Source organism: Vespula vulgaris, chromosome 18 (genome assembly GCF_905475345.1).
Source record: "Vespula vulgaris chromosome 18, iyVesVulg1.1, whole genome shotgun sequence".
In the NCBI taxonomy this organism is placed as follows: domain Eukaryota; kingdom Metazoa; phylum Arthropoda; class Insecta; order Hymenoptera; family Vespidae; genus Vespula; species Vespula vulgaris.
Window position 1 is genome coordinate 1,553,203 of NC_066603.1, and position 16,904 is coordinate 1,570,106.

The 16,904-nt window shown below is 31.3% G+C and overlaps 4 protein-coding genes across 4 annotated transcripts; 3 read left to right on the forward strand and 1 right to left on the reverse strand.

The window, feature by feature from the left end:
• The first annotated feature begins 325 nt into the window (after positions 1-325).
• LOC127070528 (SWI/SNF-related matrix-associated actin-dependent regulator of chromatin subfamily B member 1) lies at positions 326-2,194 on the forward strand. The gene is made up of 5 exons (XM_051008638.1): positions 326-964; positions 1,038-1,165; positions 1,244-1,556; positions 1,623-1,799; positions 1,886-2,194. Exons 1-5 carry the CDS (start codon positions 513-515, stop codon positions 1,923-1,925), a joined length of 1,110 nt encoding a protein of 369 aa, XP_050864595.1. The 5' UTR covers positions 326-512; the 3' UTR covers positions 1,926-2,194.
• Positions 2,195-2,819: 625 nt separating this feature from the next.
• LOC127070529 (putative tricarboxylate transport protein, mitochondrial) lies at positions 2,820-6,120 on the forward strand. The gene is made up of 4 exons (XM_051008639.1): positions 2,820-3,131; positions 3,619-4,053; positions 4,767-4,987; positions 5,074-6,120. Exons 1-4 carry the CDS (start codon positions 2,972-2,974, stop codon positions 5,254-5,256), a joined length of 999 nt encoding a protein of 332 aa, XP_050864596.1. The 5' UTR covers positions 2,820-2,971; the 3' UTR covers positions 5,257-6,120.
• A 158-nt stretch (positions 6,121-6,278) lies between these two features.
• On the forward strand, positions 6,279-15,715 carry LOC127070506 (tetratricopeptide repeat protein 28). Its single transcript, XM_051008594.1, has 14 exons — positions 6,279-7,018; positions 7,458-7,715; positions 7,781-8,183; positions 8,257-8,814; positions 8,906-9,201; positions 9,299-9,764; positions 9,853-10,260; positions 10,337-10,714; positions 10,805-11,585; positions 11,666-12,339; positions 12,448-13,313; positions 13,387-13,624; positions 13,694-13,912; positions 13,990-15,715. Exons 1-14 carry the CDS (start codon positions 6,995-6,997, stop codon positions 14,628-14,630), a joined length of 6,210 nt encoding a protein of 2,069 aa, XP_050864551.1. The 5' UTR covers positions 6,279-6,994; the 3' UTR covers positions 14,631-15,715.
• Positions 15,132-16,751, reverse strand: LOC127070509 (peptidyl-tRNA hydrolase 2, mitochondrial-like). Its single transcript, XM_051008601.1, has 4 exons — positions 16,478-16,751; positions 16,238-16,391; positions 15,965-16,156; positions 15,132-15,556 (listed from the first exon to the last, which is right to left on the reverse strand). The coding sequence occupies exons 2-4, from the start codon at positions 16,376-16,378 to the stop codon at positions 15,374-15,376; spliced, it is 516 nt and encodes a 171-aa protein (XP_050864558.1). The 5' UTR covers positions 16,379-16,391; positions 16,478-16,751; the 3' UTR covers positions 15,132-15,373.
• Between the last annotated feature and the right edge of the window lie 153 nt (positions 16,752-16,904).

Sequence of the window (16,904 nt, forward strand, 5' to 3'; positions counted from 1 at the left end):
TCACGATTAATGACATTGTTATGGCCACTAGCGCGCTCTGCATGGCGGCAAATATCATTTATACGGAGTAATTGTAAATTTTCCTAAGAAATTCTATATTATAGAATATAAAAAAATTTCTTATATTTTAGTAATTTATAATTATCGAAATTTGTGCGTAGCTGCATATTAATATGTTATCGATGTTAAATAATCTTATAACATCTTTTCGATTTTTCCTATCGATAATACAACATATGATTATCGACTTGATTATCGACCTGTGCAATTAGTTCGAGTTCTAGAGGGCGGTTAAATCTGGCGACATTTCTGCCATCTACAGGAATATATTATTGTGGATCAGACAGTGGTGGGTTCAATTAACAGCGTTCTTGATTACAAAAATTAAATTTTATATTGTTTAGATAAAAGCTTTTTTTTTTAAATACATAAGTAATTCAGTGTTTGAGCTTTATGTGATATGTTTAACAATAATATCATTCTTGTTTTGTAGTGAAAAAAAAAAAAATAACATGGCATTACGTACTTATGGAGATAAACCTATAAGTTTTCAAGTGGAGGAAAATGGAGAATATTATTGTATTGGCTCCGAAGTGGGCAATTATTTGCGGCTTTTTCGTGGTTCATTGTATAAACGTTACCCTGGTATGTTTAGAAGATCTATAACTAATGATGAGCGTAAAAAATTGGTAGAACTTGGATTGAGTCAACACGTTCTTGCATCAAGCGTATCACTTTTAAGAGCTAGCGAAGTAGAAGATATTATTGAAGGTAATGATGACAAATATAAAGCTGTATCTGTGCATTCGACTGAACCTCCTGCTCCTAGAGAGGGAAAATCTAAAAAGTCAATGGCATGGGTACCAAGTTTGCCAAACAGTTCACATTTAGATGCAGTACCACAAGCTACACCTATAAATCGGAATAGAGTTCATAATAAAAAAGTCAGAACATTTCCGTTGTGGTAAGTAATAATTATAAATTCAAAAGTATATGATTTAATAATGTAGAAATTATATTTATTGTATCTGTTATAGTTTTGATGATACAGATCCATCTGCAAATTTAGAAAATGCAGCACAACAGGAAATGCTTGTTCCAATACGTTTGGATATGGAAATAGAAGGTCAAAAATTAAGAGATACTTTTACTTGGAATAAAAATGGTATTTATGATTTTATTAAAATATCTGAATCAAACATAGTTGATTCAGTTGTATAAATATCTATATTATCTTTTACAGAAAGTCTTATAACACCAGAGCAATTTGCAGAAGTATTATGTGATGACCTAGACTTAAATCCATTAACTTTTGTTCCTGCAATAGCACAAGCTATAAGACAACAAATAGAAGCTTTCCCACAAGAAACAATTTTAGAAGAACAATGTGATCAAAGAGTAATAATTAAATTGAACATACATGTTGGTAATACTTCCTTAGTAGATCAAGTAGAATGGGATATGTCAGAAAAAGAAAATAATCCTGAAAAGTTTGCAATGAAATTATGTGCTGAATTAGGACTTGGTGGAGAATTTGTTACAGCTATTGCCTATAGGTAATTTTTAATATTTATCATAGATGTGTCATCTGTATGTTTTATTCATCTTTATATTTTTATCAGCGTTCGTGGTCAACTATCATGGCACCAAAGAACATATGCATTTTCTGAAGCACCATTACCGACAGTAGAAGTACCATTTAGACCTCCATCTGAAGCCGATCAATGGGCTCCCTTCTTAGAAACCTTAACTGATGCAGAAATGGAAAAGAAAATAAGAGATCAAGATAGAAATACTCGGTAAAATATATAAATATTAAATAAGGCATCTAATGAAACATTTACAATAATTATTAATTCTGGATTTTGTTTTCTATTTGTTTCAGACGTATGCGAAGATTAGCAAATACTACACCTGGATGGTAAATAACATGGACCATAGTATTATTTAAGATAAGGAACATTGTTTATTTCATATATTTGTTCACTTAGAACTGAAGATTTAACATCATCTTTTAATTCCCATTATAAAAAAAAAAAGAAAAGAAAAAAGAAAGAAGGAAAAAGGAAAAAAAACGAAAAGAAAAACCTGAAACTACTTTAATAAAAAAATAAGGAAACAAAAACATATAGGAAATAAAATACATCAACATTATCAGAGACATTCATATAAATATATTACGTTTATTAAACTATTCATTGATTTATTTTTTTCCTAATAGTTTGCAAGATATTATTAAAATTTGTATACAAATAAACAATCACTCTCAGAAAATGATATTTTATTTAGTATCTAGATATTTTATTGTTTGTGAATTTAAAATTTATAAAAGTAAGAAAATCATTTGTATATGTATAAATCATTATATCGAGACATATTTTATATAATTGTTTTAGGAACTATAATTTATTTTAATAAGAAAACTTTGGTTCACGTTCTTTTACAAATAAAACAATACATAGTAAATAATATAAGACTTATAGATATTAAAATTATTTAAAACAAAAATAATATATATGTGACCTATTTTAAGAAGTAATCATAGGCGATAAAACGCTGAATAAAGATACGAATGAAACGAATATAAGTGAAAATAATCAGTAATTTCAACAGATTTTACACTTAAATGACTATGTAAACATAAGAAACATACGTCATCAATTTTTTTTAAGGAAAATGGAAGATCGTCGGTAATAAAGAAGAAAACCTATAGAAATGTATATGTATATGTATATAATTAATGAAAAAAAAAGTAAAAAAAATTTTTTTTTTACCAATGATCGTTTCGGTCATATATTGGACTTTAATTTGCGTTTAGCAAGAAAAAGAATAAGAAAAAGAAATCATACGACGACAAAGGAGAAGAAGGGGAATCGAAGTATCGTTCGGCGGGACACATGACTTAATCGGATCAGTTCAGTTTCAACGTCTTAAGCGAGAAGGGAGCATTGGTTTTATTATCGTCAGTAACATGGATTCAGCTTGGTTAAGATATCAATTTACACAAGAATCATCGGTCATATCAGCATACAATGGTAATAATCCATTTCCAAGAAGACCATGGCTTCAAAACGGTCCGGTTGCGGCTGCTGTCGGTGAAACTAGTATCGGCCTCAAAGGAATCATAGCTGGTACACAATTTATTTCTGCTAATCTCATAATAACCATGTTTTTTTTATTCCTTTCTATAATCTTATCATATTAACTAGAAAACATTAACTTTTGACATCTGTCAAGAATAGGTGAGATAAACTAGTTCGCACAAGTGGTTATATACATACACATATATTTATACATGTATGCATATATATATATTTATATATGAACATATATATATACACATATGCATGATTTATACGTGCATGTGTGTGTTCGGTCATTGAATGAACGGATGAGAGAAAGTGAAAGAGATAGTTAATCTGATGCTTACTTTATGGTGTGGTAGTTCGAAGGTCGAGACCGCATTAACCTTACTTTACTTTTACAATTATATATCGCGATATATTTTTTATATTTTATATCGATTCATTCACACGTTCTCTTTTATATCTTTTTTATATTTTGGACTACGCGATAAATGTACATAATGTATTGAAATAAATATCCTATATTTTGTAGGTGGTATTACTGGTGGTATAGAAATTTGTGTCACATATCCGACTGAATATGTAAAAACACAGCTACAATTGGATGGTAAAAGCGGAGCTAGTAAACAATACACAGGAATATGGGATTGTGTAACAAAAACTGTAAAGACTCGTGGATTCTTTGGATTATATAGGGGTCTATCTGTCCTTCTTTATGGATCTATTCCAAAGTCAGCAGTACGTTTTGGTGCTTTTGAGTCAATAAAGAAAAGATTGGTTGATGATGATAAAAAACTGAGTGCTCAAAGAAAACTTTTGTCAGGACTTTGCGCTGGTGTATGTGAAGCTATTCTTGTAGTGACTCCTATGGAAACTGTCAAAGTAAAATTTATTAATGATCAAAGATCGCCAAATCCAAAATATAAAGGATTTTTTCATGGTATAACATTGATAGTTAGAGAATATGGTAAGTATTTCTAGACCTATAGCTTTTTTGCACAGTAAAAGAAAATTATATTATAATATAGATATTGTATATATATTTTTTTATCATGAATTTCTAAAAAGTATTTTCTTTTCATTAGCGTTAAAACATTAATAAATCTATTATTCATAGCTTGTATATGATGCATTATGTATTCTTATGCAATATCTATCAATATTTATGAGTGAGTCTTCATTTTTTAAAGAATATTAACATCATTGACATACTTTTATTTTTATCACACTGATATTAAATTTATCATATTCTAGTACATAATTTCTTGATTGATAAAAGAATTAAAAAAATTATAAAATGTGATCAAATATCTTATAAATGAATGATAATGATAATTGTATATGTGCAATTTGTCCTTGAACCATAATAACTTCACTGCTGCAAAGGAAAGATAATACTACTCATAAACTTCAGTTTAAAAGATTGAGATAGTAAGACATGTTTTTATCTCTGTCATTAAACCTATTAATAACTAACTATATATGTATCCAACTCTGTTGAATTTTTTATTTCATATTCAATTAATATTCTGCCAGTATTAATATATTTTATATATTGTATTCTTGTATTTTTAATATCTTGAAGTTATTTTTGTAAATGTATTCTAATTAACAAGAATAAATTCATTTTTTTTTATTATTTAATGAATATTTTTTCATTATTTAATATTGTTTTTCAAGGATTTAAAGGAGTATACCAAGGTGTTGTGCCTACTATTTTGAAACAAGGTTCTAATCAAGCAATTCGATTTTTTGTAATGGAAACATTAAAAGACTGGTACAAAGGTGGTGATGATAATAAAAATGTTCCTAAAGTTATTGTTGGTGTCTTTGGTGCATGTGCTGGAGCAGCTTCAGTTTTTGGAAACACTCCTATTGATGTTGTAAAAACTAGAATGCAAGTATGTAGCAATTTTGTCCAGTATTTCTTTTATTTGATTATTTCACTATTACATAAGTTTTCAATATAACTTTTTTTTTATTCTAGGGTTTGGAGGCATCAAAGTATAAAAGCAGTATAGACTGTGTTATCCAAGTTTGGAAAAAAGAAGGTCCATTTGCTTTTTATAAAGGCACTATTCCAAGATTAGGCAGAGTATGTTTGGATGTTGCTATAACATTCATGATTTATGATTCATTTATGGATCTGTTTAAAAAGCTTTGGCCATGAGAAAACTTATATTTATAGAATTTTTATTTCTTTATATTATTGTCAGTGATATTTCATGTGAACCTCATGAGCATGTTTGCGTAATACGTTCGTATAGTAATCATTGAATTTTCTTTTTTTACAGTATATTAATTATTGTACAGAGATATATAGTTATTTCGATATATTTGTTTCAATTATATTTTAGTAGAAGAATTTAAAAAAATCAAAATATCTACTGAATTTACTGCACAAAATACATTTTATATATATATATGTATATATGTGTGAATGTATATATATATATTGTGTGTATATATATATATATATTTATATATATAAACCAAACATATATTATAGCACAAAGTTATATTAATTTAAAGAAGATATATATTTTGCATTTGATATGCGCTTTATATTTGAGATATATTAGAAAAAATATTATACATTGATAATTTAAATAATACATAAACATTCCATGATATTAATACACATGTATTTACGTGCGTATGCGTCTGAGTATATTGTAAAAATGTCTGTGCCAGAAAAAATGATATGTATGTTTAAATAGAGAATTTGTATACATTAAAAATTAATTTTATAAGTATGTGCACAGTTTTATACTTAGAGAAAATGTTTCAAGATGTATTAAATAATGTATATATAATCCAAAGGCAGTTTTACAAAAAACGTAGACTTCAACGAAATAAAAGAGACTATAAGTTTGCGTAAATGACGCAAATGTATTTAATAAAACTTCAGGTATTGATATTTCACAATTGACATTTTAATTGTAATATATTACAATTATTAATTAAAATAATAATGTCTTATTATATACGAGTTATATTGTTTAACAAATATAATCGCATATGCCACATGAGACATCTATGTTATTTTCTGTTGTGTAAAAAATTGTTTATATATTATTGTCAACATTCATATATATATATATATATATATATATATATATATATATATATATATCTTTCATATATCTGTTGCAAATTATTGTTTTTTTTTTTTATATGTATATAAAATAATCTTCAATCAGTTTACTACAAGTACATTTACAGATGTGATAAAACATTTTGTATTTTGATTATACTTAATAATTGTTGGGTTAATAATTAAAAAAGCTCAAAGTATATAGAAAATCACAGTGGAGATTACTAAAAAAGTTAAAAAGAAGTAGCAAGGAGATTATGATATTACATATTAAAGATGTGTGTGTACGATTCCAATTTTCTACGCACTCTTCTTACAGATGGGGACTTATATTTTACATTCATAAAACACAGCCACACATACATGAAGTATTGGTAAACTGTATACACAAGTAACGAAGAGGGGTCCGAAAAAGTGGAGGGGAGCATAGATGCAGACAGTGCCGGCCCCACTCTGGGCCCAAGGGAGAACCCCCCACATTCCAAGATGGCTGTGCCTAAGGAATGCAGTGGGTGCCCCCCTAAGACGCCTTCCTCCCTTCTTTTTTATTAATCGGATCAATTTATCGAGTCTAGAGAAAAGAAGACTTCAGGTACCTAGACGAAGTAGTGAAGTATACGCGACTACGATTAAAGAAAGAGGCAATAAGAAAAAAAATTAATCGTACGTTGAATGTAAACGAGAAAGAAGAGAAAAGTGCGAGAAAGACTAGAAAGGGCCTTACGTATTAAAGCCCGAAGCCTTATCTAATGGAGCTCGTTTGCGGCAGATAATGCCCATGCAGGAGGATGTTCCCGGCTCGTTTTAAGCAATGTCTCATAGGGATATCTCTGAGGTAATGATGTTAGTTTTCTTACATAATTTTTTTTAAAAGAATTACTTTTCTTCTCTTAATTAAATTTTCACAAAATATTTATTGAATCAATGTTATTTAATAACATTTTTAAATATATAATAAATCATAAAAATTGTTTATACATTTATTTAATTAATATCTCATTATATTCATTTAAATATATGTTTAAACTATTTTAAATGTTTCCTTGCATATTTCATTAAAAAATAATAAATATTATGAATTATATTTTAAATTATTTGTGCATATCATTTGACATTACTTTGATATCTAATTATATCTTTATTTATAGAGCCGGTAATATAAACATATGTAATACAATTTTATTTTATACATTTTATTTATATATTTTCATTATACTTATTTTATATTCTTTATTACATTTATTTTATTAAGTTACTTTAATATATTATTATAGGTGGAGCCCGAAGGTACGTCGGCCTTGGCCGCTGGATCCAGATCATTATTCCTAGAGACTGTACGGCGTAGCAATGCAGCATGTCAAAATGGAGATTATGCACTTGCTGCAACTTTATATACTGAAGCCTTGGCCTTGGATCCACTCAGTCATGTATTATATTCTAACAGATCAGCTGCACGATTAAAAATGGGTTTATTTGCCCTTGCCCTTCAAGATGCTGTAAGGGCTACAGAACTTAGTCCACAATGGCCAAAGGTATGCATATATCCATTTATGCATTTACAGCATAAATGGAATTAATAATTTCTCTGTATATTCAGGCATATTATCGTCAAGGTGTTGCTCTACAATGTTTGGGCAGACACGGGGAAGCTCTTGTAGCATTCAGTACTGGATTAGCTCATGATCCTTCCAATTGTCAACTGTTATCTGGTTTAGTAGAAGCTTCCTTAAAATCTCCTTTAAGACCAACATTAGAACCAACATTTCAACAATTGCGTGCAATGAAATTAGATGAATCTTCTTTCGTTGTAATATCTGTTGTTGGTCAAGAACTTCTTGGTGCAGGGCAATATAAAGCAGCTGCTGGTGTGTTAGAAGCTGCACTCACAATTGGTTCATGCAGTTTAAAATTAAGGGGTTCTGTATTTTCTGCCTTATCTAGTGCATATTGGGCCTTAAATTCTTTAGATAAAGCAATCAATTATATGCAACAAGATTTGGGTAAGTTCGATAATTAAAAAATGTAAAGATATTATTATTCAGTTACTTTTTATTTGACAAACATTGTTTTTAGGTGTGGCCAGATCTCTAGGAGATACACAAGGTGAATGCAGAGCACATGGAAACTTAGGATCTGCTTATTTTAGTAAAGGCAGTTATAAAGAAGCTTTAACAGCACATCGATACCAACTAGTTTTGGCTATGAAATGTAAAGATACTCAAGCAGCAGCATCTGCATTGACAAGTCTAGGTCATGTTTATACAGCTATTGGTGACCTTCCAAATGCACTAGCTTCGCATAAACAATGTGTGCAATTAGTAAAACAAATGGGTGATCGTCTCCAAGAAGCTCGTGAAATTGGCAATGTTGGAGCAGTTTATCTAGCTATGGGAGAATTTGAAAGTGCTGTAGACTGTCATACGCAGCATTTACGAATAGCAAGACGCTTAGGAGATCGCGTGGAAGAGGCGAAGGCGTTCAGTAACTTGGGATCATCGCACCACTATTGCAGAAATTTTGGTCAAGCAATGGCTTATCACGAAAATGTTTTGAGAATAGCTCAGGAACTAGGGGATAGGGCAATAGAAACAAGAGCTTATGCAGGACTGGGTCATGCTGCAAGATGTGCAGGTGAAATACTTTTCCGAACGAAACATAATGAGGAAAGCAATGGAGAAGTGAACTTTATTATGTAATTTCTTTCAAATGTATTCTAATGTAGGCGATCTTGCTCAAGCCAAGCTTTGGCATCAGAGACAACTCGATGTCGCGCTAGCAACAAAAGACAAAGTAGCAGAAGGTCGGGCATGCAGCAATCTAGGAATAGTTTATCAGTTACTTGGTGAGCATGATGCTGCACTTAAGTTACATCAAGCACATTTGGGTATTGCCCGAGCTTTGGGTGACAGAGCTGGTATGGGCAGGGCCTATGGAAATATTGGAAATGCTTACAATGCTTTGGGATATTATGAACAGGCTATTAAATATCATAAGCAAGAATTGACCATAAGTAAAGAGGTAATATTTTTAAATATATCGTGACAATAATTGATATACTTTTTATGACAAACTAAAACTAAATCTATATTTACCTAACTATTATGATTTCTCGTAGGTCAATGATCGTAGTTCAGAGGCGAGCACTCATGGAAATTTAGCAGTAGCATATCAAGCAGTACAAGGCCATGAAGCTGCATTGAGACATTACAGAGCACACTTGGCAATAGCTCGTGAATTGAAGGATACAGCTGGTGAAGCATGTGCACTACTCAATCTTGCTAATTGTTTATCATCACGAGGAAGATTTGAAGAGGCAGTTCCATATTATGAACATTATCTTATGTTGTCTCAGGAATTACATGATGTAGAAGGAGAAGCTAAAGCATGCCATTTTTTAGGATATGCCCATTATTGTTTAGGGAACCATAGAGAGGCAGTGAGATATTACGATCAAGATTTGGCCTTAGCCAAAGATTTACAAGATAAATCTGGAATGGGAAGAGCGTATTGTAATTTAGGATTAGCACATTTAGCTTTAGAAAATTTGGATACTGCCTTGGAATGTCAAAAATATTATTTGGGTAAGAATACATTATTGGATTATATTTTAAGATCATTTCACCATGCTATATTATAGGATAAACTGAATATTTGTCTACTTAAATGTAGCCATAGCCCATATGACCAAACACTTAGCCGGTAAATTTCGGGCTTTGGGAAATATTGGGGATTGTCTTTTACGCCTTGGCGAAGCAGAAGAAGCTATTAAAATGCATCAACGTCAATTAAACTTAGCGCGACAAGCGGCTGATCGTAGTTTAGAAGCAGCTGCTTATGGAGCTTTAGGAATAGCTCATAGAGCAACAAAGAACCTTGATAAAGCTCTTGGGTTTCATACACAAGAACTTACATTAAGACAAGAAGCTGGTGATTTACGAGGAGAATGTAGAGCTCATGGTAATTTAGGTGCTGTTCATATGGCATTAGGTCAATACACACATGCTGTTAAGTGCTATCAAGAACAATTAGAAAGAGCAAAAGAACTGGCAGATTCTGGTGTTGAAGCACAAGCATTAGGTATAACTTAAGAAGAAAAAAAAAATGTTAATAAGATTAACGATTCGATATAACATTACTTTTTTACATGTTATAGGAAACCTTGGAATAGCTAGATTAAATATGGCTCATTACGAAGATGCAATTGGATATTTTGAACAACAATTAGCAACTTTAGAACCATTGACTACAGGTACATCTTTACTTGACAAAGCTAGAGCATTGGGAAACTTAGGTGATTGTTATGAAGCCTTGGGAGATCCAGAAGAAGCTATTAAATGTCACGAACAACAATTAGCTGCGGCTATAAAATTAAAAAGTATTAGAGATCAAGAAAGAGCATATAGAGGTTTAGGAAGAGCTCGCGAAGCATCGGGAAATTTACAAGAGGCTTTAGTTTGTTTTGAAAAAAGATTAGTAACTGCACACGAAGTCGATAGTCCAGAAGCAAGAGGTGCAGCTTATGGTGATTTAGGTTTGTATTATATTCAATGAAATATTTCAATAAAATATTTATGCACGATCTTAGAAATAATTAACGTATAGCTTCTTTTTTACCTTATAGGTAGAGTACATGCAGCATTAGGAAATCATGAGCAAGCTGTTAGTTGTTTGTCACATCAACTTGCTCTTGCTAGAGGTCTTGGTGATAAAGCTGCTGAAGCTGAAGCTGCTAGTGGATTAGGGGCTGTTCATTTATTAATGGATGATCCTAATTCAGCATTAAGACATCATCAGTTAGAGCTTTCTATTGCTGAAGGCTTAAACGCTGCTGGATTACAAGCCAGAGCTTGTGCAAATTTGGCTATGACTCAGGAAGCACTCGGTCAATATGAGGAGGCTATAAGATTACAAGAACAATCATTAAGTTTAGCTGCTGCGGCTGGAGATCAATTAGCCAGAGCAGCAGCGTTTTCCAGTTTGGGAAGATTACATCATTTATGTGGTGATTTATCAAGGGCTTTAAGTTATTTGCAATCAGGATTATCTTTATCTGAAGGTTTAGGAAGGAGAGAAGAAGCAGCTAGGTTAAAATATAGACTTGGTCTTGTTCATTGGGAAGCTGGAGAAGCAACAACTTCTGTGGAACATTTGGAAAAAGCTGCAAATCTTTTAGAGTCATTAGATGGATCATCTTCATCTTTCATTTGTGGACAACCTAGCAAAAGCGAATTATTAACGGAAACGTATAGAATGTTACAAAAAGTATTGATTAGTTTAAATAGAGCAGAGGAAGCATTAAATTGGGCAGAAAGATCTAGACGATCCAGAACTAATTCTTTGGATGATACAGCTCATTATTCAGAAATTATTGACAGACAAAGAGGAATGATATTGTATTATAGGTATAAATATTAATAGATATTAATATTGCTAATGTTAAAAAAAAAGTAATGTCTCAAATAAGATAAATTTACAATTTTAGCGAAGTGGGTAATGAGCTTCATGCATGGTGTTTAGCTCCAGGTCGAGGACTTTTAAGGTTTCATTCAACAACATTGGACGATGGTATGACTTTAGAACAGAAAGTGTTGCAAGCTCGTGAAGCACTTTTAGACGAATCCAATGAACTCGCAGAAGAGTCGACGAAAATACCAACGAGAGGGCATCATCTTAATGCGAGTTCTTATAGTTTAAGTAGTTTATTTAGTGTTGGCTCTGTTAGTTCACGAGCTGGAAGCGCACGTTGGGGACGAGGAGTTAAAGGACCTACATGGCAGTCACCGTTACCGATTCAGTTACTTTATGATTTACTCTTAGCACCATTCGAAGATTTACTGCCACCTGTTAGAAAGGAACTTATTATGGTGGTCGAGAAGTCTCTCTACTTGGCACCATTTCCAGCTTTACAATCAAATCCAGGAGAAGATTATTTATGCGAAAGATTTTCTTTATTAGTCGTACCATCGCTTGCAGCTCTTAAAAAAAGATCGAAAACTCCTATGCCCGAAGGTGGTGCTACTGTGGCTGCTCTAGTTGCAGGAAACCCTACTCTTCCAGAAGATGTTAGAGAGGAATATGGCTGGCCAGAAAGTGCAGCTTCTACAGAAACAGAATCTGAAATAGTTGCGGAACTTTTAGAAGCACGTGCTCTGATAGGTGAGTACTTTACAATAAACAATTGTTCCTTTAAAATAAAGTTAATTAAAATAAGAATACACATATGCATATATATATATATATATATATATATGATCGATTTTTAAGGTGTGGAAGCTACAAGATCAGCAGTTTTAAGATCTTTACCTGATGCAGAATGTGTACATTTAACTGTACCAGTTTTTTGGAATTCTACTAGTTTAGCACTTACTTCTGATCAATGTGAGGAAGGATCTGAAAAACCAGCTTACTTGTTAAGTTCTTCGGATATCTTAAAATTACGAATATCTGCTAGATTAGTGGTAATATCCAGTGGTCATTGTTGGAACAGTACTGAAAACACGACTCCTTCATCAGATGGGATACAGAATCTTACTAAAGCATTATTAAATGCTGGAGCACAGTGTGTACTGATAGGCATGTGGGCAGTTCCTCCTACAGCTGGTAGCATTTTATTGCGAGCATTTTATAGTGCCATGTTACAAGGTGCTAGGGCATCAAGAGCTTTAGCTGAAGCAATGCAAACTGTACAACATACACGCCATTTTGCTCATCCAGCAAATTGGGCAGGATGGCTACTTATTGGAGGTGATGCAAGATTATCGAATAAGGTAGCTCTTATGGGCCAAGCACTAGCTGAATTATTACGTGGAGGACCTGAACAAAGTCGAGACGCTTTACGCGTCACTCTTCATTTAGTAGAAAAATCGTTACAAAGAATACATCGTGGTCAAAAGAATGCCATGTATACGACGCAACGTAGTATTGAAAATAAAGTAGGAACGGCTGCTGGTTGGCGAGAACTTTTAATGTCGGTAGGGTTCAGATTTGAGCCAGCTGGAAATGGTATACCATCTTCTGTATTCTTCCCACAAAGTGACCCTGAAGAAAGATTAACAAGATGTAGTGCTAGCTTACAAGCTCTTTTAGGATTAGGACCATCATCATTACATGCACTAGCTAGGCTTTTGCAGGTAAAAAAGAAAATTTCTTGATAAATATAAAATATCTTATTTATTACAATATAAATATATCTGTGATATTTAGGCCCCAGAAGCAGCAGAAGATGTTATTGCTGCGATGAGAAGAGCTAGTTGTGCAACTGAAGGACAGGAAATCTCTTTACCTGTACAAGTTTGGAGAGCACCTGGATCTCATGAATTGTTTGCAAGTTTAGGATTTGATCTTATGGAAGTTGGCCAATCTGAAGTTACTTTAAGAACAGGAAAACAAGCTTCGCGTAGAGCTGTGCAATTTGCTTTGCAAGCACTTCTTGCTTTATTTGGTAACAATCTTATGTTATTTGTATTTTGATATTTAACGTTAAAAATCTAACGAAATTTTTTGATATCAGATACACAAGAGGCCCCAAAGAGTCTTAGCATAGATTCTAGCAGTTCGATGGAAAGCTTAGCATCAGTTGCAAATACCGAAAAAAATGTTATAGAACGACCTAGATTAGGAGGAGCGTTTGCAAGTTATGTACGACATCGTGGAGAACCAGATGGAAAAACTATGGAACCACCAAATATTCCAATAACTATATCTCGTCAACAATGTCAAAGTGGTGGAGGTAAATTATTATTAATTCTGATTTATATTTACTTATTATTACATTATATTCTTACAAATTTCACATACTTGTTATAGGTGAATCAGATGTAGCTTTTACACCTAGTCCTCCAGTAGCACTTAATCTGAATCATCAAACGCGTATTAGAAATTTATATCCTGATCAAAATGTAAGACCAGGATCAAGTTCAAGTAGTTCAGTAACTGATTGGGATAATGGTCATGCTACTGTTTTAAGACGACAACCGTTGCCACCTTTACCAACTACGGTATTAGAACGATTAAGTGTTAGAACAGAAGTTGGATCTAATGCTCCACGAAAACCACGACATCCTACATCTAATGAAGATATATGTTCTCAAACTGATTCTGCACAGGCTACAGAAACACATCCACAAAATTTAAGAAATATAGCTACATCTTTAACGAGTTTAACACGTGAATTAACGCCTACTATTTCTGAAGTATATCATGAACGAAATTTAGGATTAGGTTTGGCTCCATCTTTATCAAAATTATTAGAAGAAGTGAGTTCTGTGCCTGAAAGAGAAGAAATTCAAACTTCTCGGACAAATCACAATCAAACTCAAAATTGGATACAAAATGATACAGAATTATGTCGGAGGGATGAGGCTGATGGTAGATCTATTGCTGAATCACAGTGTAGTGCTACCAGTTCTAACAAAATTCATAGGAAAGCACCACCACCTCCAGTATAATTTTTTTTTATTTATATATTATATTTATGAGTACTATGTGCGAGAGAGAGAGAGAGAGAGAGAGAGAGAGAGAGAGAGAGAGAGAGAAAGAGAAAGAGAGATAGAGAATAATCCTGGATAATAGTACTGGGTACCAAAGAATGGAACATATTAATTTTAATCAGAGATACATTGTCAAGTTTTTATTAAAATAATATCAAAAAGTTCAAGATAATCCAAAATAAGCATATCAATTAGATACCTAATTTTGTTTTGGTAGTTGCATGCAAAAAATGTACTATATTATCCTTAAGAGTATATAAAGATATAAAGTTATAGTAAGATTTATTAAGATAATTCACATGCAATACTCGTTTTATTTTAAAAAGAATTTATTCATTTAAACACCTTGATTCATTCATCATGTTTTATACTCCAATATACAGTATTGCATTTCCCAGTAATTTATATATAATGCATATATCTTAATTTTGTTCTTTTAGTTAGAATTATTCCATTCAATTGTTTTTTTTTTCTTTTTTTTTTTTTTGGTGTAGTAAAATTGTTTTCGATCAACGATTGTGTATTATGGAAGAGTTAAGCTATTTTATGCTTTAGTTTTTTTTCAGTATTTTACATAAATAAATTTTGTTATAGAAATTTATTTAAATCATTAATAATCAAACTTTCCAAAGATTGGAAAGGAATGTTTTTTAATACAAATTCATTTCAATAATAAAAAAACAGAATTTTTTTAAAAGATGCTAATAAAGTTTCAAATGCCCAGTTACTAAGTTTACCAATCGCGCTGGCCCAGGGCCCACTCCACATACAGTTCTACTTCCTGGAGCTACTTGTGTGCGTCCTGCATCTTGTATTACATTTGTTATTAGACCAACATCTCTGGCTGCTTTCGCTATTGCTCTTAGTTCATCTTCATTATTCACCTAAACATTATTTTTTCATTAACTACCTTTTTATAATTATTGTATAAAAATAACACAATGTGTCTATTTATATGTTTTCGGTTAGCGAATTAGATTATATTATTGTGACATGTATTCGTGCCGAAAAAAATATAATAAAGGGAAAATATTGTTATGTTATATTATATTTATATTATACTTTACTATACACTCACATTATGTTGAAGAATACTGTCTGATAAGAACTATATGTGTTCTTTTTTTAGAGAGTAAAAAGATGTATAACAAATTATATAAATCTATTTACAAGATAGATGCATATCATTATATAGACATGCAAAAAGTTGTTTTCCTTTTATATACTAGTAATTTTTTAGTTAAAAAGTTACATTAAAAATTATAATTGTGTCTAATTACAAACAACAATACCTTGACAGTAACTTTTACTTGACCAGAATTTTCCCAAGCTTTTAGAATAGGAGGGTACTTTAGAGCAATTCTATACGCTGCTACAGCTGCATGTGCACATTGGGCTACAATTTTTCCTTTACCCATTTTTAAATCATTTCTTACAACTAATACTAATTTACAATCTTGATTATCATTTAACTCTTTATATGCCTAAGTAATAAAAAAATTTTATATTTTAGATAACTTATTAAACTTCTTTCATTTTAACAAATAATCATTTAATATACTTACAATACAATCATCATCTGATACAGATTTTTTAGATATCTGATTCATTATTAATTTATATAAACAATAACCAGCAATGGTACAAATTACAAATCCCACTTTTGCATCAAGATCATATTTTATGAATGACTTAAAAAAATCCATTTGTTACAAAATGCTGTATAAAAATCCAAAAACATAGAAGATTAATATGCAAGTTCTTTACTCTCTATCTAGTTAAAATATATTACTCATTTTTTATACCTGTATTATATTTTTTGTGCTTCACAAAAATATTGTTTTTATATATTTATGCATATATTATTCCAAGGCTTATTTTTAAAATATGTTTTTCAAACGATTTGATGCAAAAATGAAAGAATCTTGTCAATAAGTGATAGAATCAATTAATACATCAATGTAACATTAATTCAAGTTATTTTCACAAACATATTAATATACTTTCTTATTTAAATATTAATATAAATTATTAGAAATATTATAATCACATGTTTCAATGTACTAACGTAGCGGTAGGATATATACTTTGTATAGGTGAACACACATTGCATGGTTTATATACAAAGTCAGGAAAAGTACAAAATAAGTTTTCATGAAAACTTAGTAAGGTTTATATATTCTTACTTCATATATTAGTAATAAATAAAAAATCTATAACTTTGAATAATTA

What these genes read in the sequence shown, in the direction of transcription:
- LOC127070509 (XM_051008601.1), bottom strand. Translation starts at nt 16,378, where the DNA reads ATGGATTTTTTTAAGTCATTCATAAAATATGATCTTGATGCAAAAGTG. An exon ending in TATCAGATGATGATTGTATT is followed by an intron (nt 16,157 to 16,237) that starts GTAAGTATATTA and finishes TTTATTACTTAG; the next exon opens with GCATATAAAGAGTTAAATGA. An exon ending in AAGTAAAAGTTACTGTCAAG is followed by an intron (nt 15,557 to 15,964) that starts GTATTGTTGTTT and finishes AATAATGTTTAG; the next exon opens with GTGAATAATGAAGATGAACT.
- LOC127070528 (XM_051008638.1), top strand. Translation starts at nt 513, where the DNA reads ATGGCATTACGTACTTATGGAGATAAACCTATAAGTTTTCAAGTGGAG. An exon ending in GTCAGAACATTTCCGTTGTG is followed by an intron (nt 965 to 1,037) that starts GTAAGTAATAAT and finishes TATCTGTTATAG; the next exon opens with TTTTGATGATACAGATCCAT. An exon ending in GTTACAGCTATTGCCTATAG is followed by an intron (nt 1,557 to 1,622) that starts GTAATTTTTAAT and finishes TATTTTTATCAG; the next exon opens with CGTTCGTGGTCAACTATCAT.
- LOC127070506 (XM_051008594.1), top strand. Translation starts at nt 6,995, where the DNA reads ATGTCTCATAGGGATATCTCTGAG. An exon ending in ATGTCAAAAATATTATTTGG is followed by an intron (nt 9,765 to 9,852) that starts GTAAGAATACAT and finishes ACTTAAATGTAG; the next exon opens with CCATAGCCCATATGACCAAA. An exon ending in ACAATGTCAAAGTGGTGGAG is followed by an intron (nt 13,913 to 13,989) that starts GTAAATTATTAT and finishes TACTTGTTATAG; the next exon opens with GTGAATCAGATGTAGCTTTT.
- LOC127070529 (XM_051008639.1), top strand. Translation starts at nt 2,972, where the DNA reads ATGGATTCAGCTTGGTTAAGATATCAATTTACACAAGAATCATCGGTC. An exon ending in CCTCAAAGGAATCATAGCTG is followed by an intron (nt 3,132 to 3,618) that starts GTACACAATTTA and finishes TATATTTTGTAG; the next exon opens with GTGGTATTACTGGTGGTATA. An exon ending in ATTGATAGTTAGAGAATATG is followed by an intron (nt 4,054 to 4,766) that starts GTAAGTATTTCT and finishes TTGTTTTTCAAG; the next exon opens with GATTTAAAGGAGTATACCAA.